Here is a 7,693-nt window from a genome sequence, read left to right as displayed (position 1 = left end):
ATATGTGGTATTCTCTGCTGTGACTTATATTTTTACTCATTATTATTTTTACTAGTATTATTACATTATTATTATTATTATTATTATTATTATTATTATTATTATTATTATTATTATTATTATTATTATTAATATTTTCATCATTTATGTACTCATTACTCATACGTCTAAATACTTTACTACTCCTACTTCTACTACTCCTACTCCTGCTATGCTTACTACTTCTACTATTACTACTACTACTACTACTAATTATACTGCTACTACTATCTACACTACAATTACGTCTACTACTATTACTACCACTACATTAATTTTATTATACCACTATCAGACTAACACTAATAATTATTCTACCTCCACTACTACTACTATTCACTACTACTACTACTACTACTACTACTCACTACTACTACTACTACTCACTACTACTACTGCTTACTACTACTACTACTACTACTACTACTACTACTAGTACTTACTACTACTACTAATTACTACTATTACTACTACTACTACTACTACTACTACTACTACTACTACTACTACTACTACTAATACTACTACTACTACTACTACTACTACTACTAACCACTACTATTACGTTTACTACGTTTACTACCACTATATTATTTTTACTGTACCACTATCGGTACTACCACTAATTTCCCTACCTCCATCACTACTACTACTACTACTACTACTACTACTACTACTATTATTACTACTACTACTACTACTACTACTACTACTACTACTACTACTACTAGCACTACTAATATTACTACTAATACTATTACTACTACTAAGTACTACTACTACTACCACTACTGCACACACTGATATTAGTTATCACTACCAATAAAAATACCACTAACTACCACTATTACATAAATACGACAACAACAATAACAATAATATTAGCAACAACAAACTTCAACTCCTACTACTACCACCACCATTACCACTACCACAATAACAACAACGACAACTACTACCACTACTACTACTACTACTACTACTACTACTGCCACTAATTACTCCCACTAGATCCAAATACCATACGAAAACTCCTCTACCACTATTGCCTATATACAGCTGCAACAACATCAATAACAGCAACAGCAAGTATAACAATAACAACAACAGCTGCTAATACTACTACTCATACTTTACTCTGCTAGGTGTTACTACTACTATACATTACTACTACTGTTAGTATTTCTACTACAACTACTAATAGTGGTAATACTAATAATATTATTAGAAGCAAGTCTCTACACAAATGTGTGTATTATTGGGTATATTGTAGGAGGAGGCAGTAGACACCTGCCGAAACGATAATTACTCCCAGTGATGTCTAAAGCACTGTTCAGGGGGTGCTGTGAACTTATCATTAAACCCAGCTGTGACCACACTGAACGTTTCCCTTTGTGTCTCACAACACAAGGGGGTAGTCACAGCCTGCCCTCTAAAGACAACTCTCTTCCTCCACACAAAACTACAAGCACCTAATAACACACACACCCTTCACTCAAAAAAAAATAAAATCATGGAGACTCGTACACCAGCCTCGGAGTCCCCATCTGGGGAGGGGACCATAAATGTCCCCAGGTCGGACTGCCTTTCCGTCGACGACCCTAAGTGTCTTGACACCCCCCTCAACTTTTTCTTCACTAACTTCTGCAACATTCGCGGTCTAAGATCTAAATTTCAATCTGTAGAACACCACCTCTCCTCTTCTAAACCTTATCTTCTTTTCCTCACTGAAACTCAGGTGTCTGAGGCAACTGACAGTAGCCCCTTTTCTGTTCCCTCCTACTTTCTCTATCCTCATTTTCGATCCAAAGCTGGATGCTGCGTTTATGTGCGCAATGACTTAACCTGCTCTCGTCCCCACGCTCTTGAATCTTCCGAGTTTTCCACCATCTGGCTACGACTACAGAGTCATTCACATACTAAATTTATCTGTGCTGTATACCTCTCTCCTAACTCCTCTGACTATAAGAAATTCTTTGACTACTTAACTTCCAAAGTGGAGCACATTCTGACCCTCTTCCCTTTTGCAGAGATCTCCATTCTTGGAGACTTCAATGTTCACCACCAGCTTTGGCTTTCCTCTCCCTTCACTGACCATCCTGGTGAACTAGCCTACAACTTTGCTATCCTCCATGACCTAGAGCAATTGGTGCAACACCCTACTCGTATTCCTGACCGTCTTGGAGATACTCCCAACATTCTTGACCTTTTCCTGACCTCTAATCCTTCTGCTTATGCTATCACCCTTTCTTCTCCATTGGGCTCCTCCGATCACAATCTCATATCTTTATCTTGTCCTATCACTCCAATCCATCCTCAGGATCCCCCTAAGCGAAGGTGCCTCTGGCGTTTTGCCTCTGCTAGTTGGGGGGACCTGAGGAGGTATTTTGCTGATTTTCCTTTTAATGACTACTGCTTCCGTGTCAGAGACCCGTCTTTGTGTGCTGAGCGCATAGCAGATGTGATAGTGTCTGGCATGGAGGCGTACATTCCTCACTCTTTTTCTCGTCCTAAACCTTATAAACCTTGGTTTAACACAGCTTGTTCTCGTGCTATACATGATAGAGAGATGGCCCACAAAAGATACTTAAGCCTTCCTTCACCAGAATCTCATGCACTTTATATTTCTGCCCGGAACCATGCCAAGTCTGTTCTCCAACTAGCCAAAAACTCCTTCATTAACAAAAAATGTCAAAACCTTTCAAGATCTAACTCCCCTCGTGATTTCTGGCATCTAGCCAAAAATATCTCCAATAACTTTGCTTCTTCTTCTTTCCCTCCTCTACTTCAACCAGATGGCACCACTGCTATCACATCTATTTCTAAAGCTGAACTCTTTCCTCAAACCTTTGCTAAAAACTCTACCTTGGACGATTCTGGGCTTGTTCCTCCCTCTCCTCCACCCTCTGACTACTTCATGCCACGTATTAAAATTCTTCGTAATGATGTTTTCCATGCCCTCGCTGGCCTAAACCCTCGGAAGGCTTATGGACCTAATGGGGTCCCTCCTAATTTTCTCCAAAACTGTGCCTCCGTGCTTGCACCTTGCCTAGTCAAACTCTTTCAGCTCTGTCTGTTAACATCTACCTTTCCTTCTTGCTGGAAGTTTGCCTACATTCAACCTGTTCCTAAAAAGGGTGACCGCTCTAATCCCTCAAACTACCGATTTATTGCTTTAATTTCCTGCTTATCTAAAGTTTTTGAATCTATCCTCAACAGAAAGATTCTTAAACATCTATCACTTCACAAACTTCTATCTGATCGCCAGTATGGGTTCCGTCAAGGCCGCTCTACTGGTGATCTTCTGGCTTTCCTTACTGAGTCTTGGTCATCCTCTTTTAGAGACTTTGGTGAAACTTTTGCTGTTGCCTTGGACATATCAAAAGCCTTTGATAGAGTCTGGCACAAAGCTTTGATTTCAAAACTACCCTCCTACGGTTTCTATCCTTCTCTCTGTAACTTCATCTCAAGTTTCCTTTCTAACCGTTCTATTGCTGCTGTGGTAGACGGTCACTGTTCTTCTCCTAAATCTATTAACAGTGGTGTTCCTCAGGGTTCTGTCCTGTCACCCACACTCTTCTTATTATTCATTAATGATCTTCTAAACCAAACTTCTTGTCCTATCCACTCCTATGCTGATGATACCACCCTGCACTTTTCCACGTCTTTTCATAGACGTCCAACCCTTCAGGAGGTAAACATATCACGCAGGGAAGCCACAGAACGCCTGACTTCTGATCTTTCTAAAATTTCTGGTTGGGGCAGAGCAAACTTGGGATTGTTCAATGCCTCAAAAACTCAATTCTTCCATCTATCAACTCGACACAATCTTCCAGACAACTATCCCCCTCTTCTTCAATGACACTCAACTGTCCCCCTCTTCTACACTAAACATCCTCGGTCTGTCCTTTACTTATAATCTGAACTGGAAACTTCACATCTCATCTCTAGCTAAAACAGCTTCTATGAAGTTAGGTGTTCTGCGACGTCTCCGCCAGTTTTTCTCACCCCTCCAGCTGCTAACTCTGTACAAGGGCCTTATCCGTCCATGTATGGAGTATGCTTCACATGTCTGGGGGTGTTCCACTCATACTGCTCTTCTAGACAGGGTGGAATCAAAAGCTTTTCGTCTCATCAACTCCTCTCCTCTAACTGTCTGTTTTCAGCCCCTCTCTCACCACCGCAATGTTGTATATCTAGCTGTCTTCTACCGCTATTTTCATGCCAACTGCTCTTCTGATCTTGCTAACTGCATGCCTCCCTTCCTTCCGCGGCCTTGCTGCACAAGACTTTCTTCTTTCTCTCACCCCTATTCTGTCCACTTCTCTAACGCAAGAGTTAACCAGTATTCTCAATCATTCATCCCTTTCTCTGGTAAACTCTGGAACTCCCTGCCTGCTTCTGTATTTCCACCTTCCTATGACTTGAATTCCTTCAAGAGGGAGGTTTCAAGACACTTATCCATCAATTTTTGACCACTGCTTTGACCCTTTTAAGGGACTGGGATTTCAGTGGGCATTTTTTTTTTTATTAGATTTTTGTTGCCCTAGGCCAGTATCCTTCCTACATAAAAAAAAAAAATAAAATGTGTATGTTTGTTTATATACTATATGTACGGATAACAACAACAACAACAACAACAACAACAACAACAACGAGACCAAGAAGAACACGAAAAACAAAAACAAGAACAACAAAACAAGAACAATAAAAACATGAACAACAAAACAAGAACAACAACAACAAGTGCAAGAACAACAAGTGCAAGAACAACAAGAACAAGAACAAAAACAACAAGAATAACAAGAACAAGAAAAACAAAAACAAGAACAATAAGAACAGGAACAACATGAAAAACAAGAAAAAAAAAAGAAAAAAAAACAAGAGCAAGAAAAACAAGAACAAGTACAACAAGAACAAGAACAAGAACAATAAGAATCAGGAACAACAAAAACAAGAACAACAAGAGCAAAAACAAAAACAACAAGAACAACAAGAAAAGGAACAACAAGAATAAGAACACGAAGAATAACAACAAGTACAAGAAGAATCAACAACAACTACTGCTGATACTACTACTACTACTACTACTACTACGACTACGACCGACTACTACTACTACTACTACTACTACTACTACTACTACTCCCATTACCATTACTGATGTTGCTGCTACTACTACCACTACTACTACTATACTATTCTTACTATTGCCATTATTTCTATTATAACAACAGTATTATTGCTACTGTACTACTACCACCATCACTACACTACTACTACTACTACTACTACTACTACTACTACTACTATAACTACTACTACTACTATTACTACTAATACTACTACTACTTATATTCTTATTACCATACAATGCTCCTCAACATTCGTTATTATAGGTATATATCAACATACATATTATTATTTTAACATATTATGAAGTCACTTTGCTTGAAAACCTGTGTTGATATCCTATGATGGAATAATACTACTGTGATTTACTCATTTACAGTAAATTTACTGTGTGAGTTGAATTAAACTCTAACTGTGTGAGTTGAATTAAACTCTAACTGTGTGAGTTGAATTAAACTCTAACTGTGTGAGTTGAATTAAACTCTAATGTATCTAACGTATCATTCGTATCCCTCCTCTCTCAGTGAACGGACGTGCTCCTTGACCGCTCCTTCACTACCCTAACCATACTTGCCTAGGTGTCCACTGGCTGCACCGGGTGTATTTATTGACATAATACGTACTTGAACTGAGTACAGTGCTTGCATTGACAGTGACTACAAGTATATTGTAAGCACAAGCACTCCAACATACCATAAAGTGCAAAACATAACAAAGGAAAAACAAAGACAGTTCGTGAAACTACCAGTTAACAAGTGTCATGATGCCTTCTACACGCGGCAACTCCAACCGTCGTTTCCTGGACCAACAGCAACAACAACAACAACAGCGACAACAGCAACATCATCAGCAACAGACGAAACAACAGGAACAACAACGGGGGCAACAGCTGCAACGGCAGGCACCACAGCCCCAGTTGCTAGGTGCCAATAGTGACCCAAATATGGAAAATCTGGCAAATCTAGACGAGTGTGAACTGACCCAGTTGACTTACTCGCTGTCGGAGGAGTCTAAAGTGCTCGTTAATATTCTGACACGTATGATCTCTATGAAAATCAAGGATGAAATTAAAGGCTTAAAAGATAAACTTGAAGAAAAAGACTCCCAGATAGAAAGTCTAAAGGAAGATATCTACCAATTGAATGAAAAAATACAGATACTGGAAACAAACAAGGATAGTGTCGACCAGTACGAACGGCGTGACACCATTATAGTGAATAGTTCTGTGCTACCGGAAGAAAATCCAGCAGAAAACGCCACCAACATCATCACATCTATGTTTAAAGACCATCTAAAAGTGAACATCAGTTACAGTGACATAAACATAGCACACAGAATTGGATCAGTGAACACACAACGCAAACGACCTATCATAGTGAAGCTCACGAATCGATCCCTAAAACACGACCTCATAGGAGCCTGCATCAAAATGAAACCACAACTCTACATAAACGAAAGCCTCACGCCGAAACGACTCAGCCCCTTCAAAAACATCCTCAACATCAGACGTGAGCATTGGGACAAGTTTCAGCAGTGCCACACTATAGATGAGAAGATAATCATCAAACTCAAGAACTCCACCGTCAGACATGAAATAATAGATGAACGGACATTGCTCGCCTTCCTGGATAAGTACCCCCAAATGAAAGACTCATACCTCTTGACAGTTAACTCTGCATAAATAAGTCACATACTATCCTCACATCAAACATACCGGCGTTCTTACTACCACTATCACAACCACCACCACCACTATTACTACTACTACTACTACTACTACTACTACTACTAGTACTACTACTACTCTACATAGTTACATTGACATTATTTTTATTAATGATTTCTAATAAATTGTTTACATTTGCATATCGTAGCTTTTAAAATATGTGGTATTCTCTGCTGTGAATTATAGTTTTACTCATTATTATTTTTACTAGTATTATTACATTATTATTATTATTTTTATTATTATAATTATTATTATTATTATTATTATTATTATTATTATTAATATTATTATCATTTATGTACTCATTACTCAAACGTCTAAATACTTTACTACTCCTACTTCTACTACTCCTACTCCTGCTATGCTACTTCTATTATTACTACTACTACTACTACTAATTATACTGCTACTACTATCTACACTACTATTACGTCTACTACTATTACTACCACTACATTAATTTTATTATACCACTATCAGACTAACACTAATAATTATTCTACCTCCACTACTACTACTATTCACTACTACTACTACTACTACTACTACTCACTACTACTACTACTACTCACTACTACTACTGCTTACTACTACTACTACTACTACTACTACTACTCACTACTACTACTGCTTAGTACTACTACTACTACTACTACTACTACTAGTACTACTAGTACTTACTACTACTACTAATTACTACTATTACTACTACTACTACTATTACTACTACTACTACTACTACTACTACTACTACTACTACTACTATTATTACTACTACTACTACTACTACTA

At 38.2% G+C, this 7,693-nt stretch overlaps 1 protein-coding gene across 1 annotated transcript; it reads left to right on the top strand.

The window, feature by feature from the left end:
* The first annotated feature begins 5,935 nt into the window (after nt 1-5,935).
* Nucleotides 5,936-6,853, top strand: LOC135111329 (putative uncharacterized protein DDB_G0282129). The gene has a single exon (XM_064024549.1). The coding sequence runs from the start codon at nt 5,936-5,938 to the stop codon at nt 6,851-6,853; it is 918 nt and encodes a 305-aa protein (XP_063880619.1).
* The last annotated feature ends 840 nt before the right edge of the window (nt 6,854-7,693 follow it).

This window comes from Scylla paramamosain, chromosome 21, assembly GCF_035594125.1.
Source record: "Scylla paramamosain isolate STU-SP2022 chromosome 21, ASM3559412v1, whole genome shotgun sequence".
Taxonomy (NCBI): Eukaryota; Metazoa; Arthropoda; class Malacostraca; order Decapoda; family Portunidae; genus Scylla; species Scylla paramamosain.
Note: the sequence above shows the minus strand (reverse complement) of the source record. Positions and strands in the feature narration are given on the sequence as shown.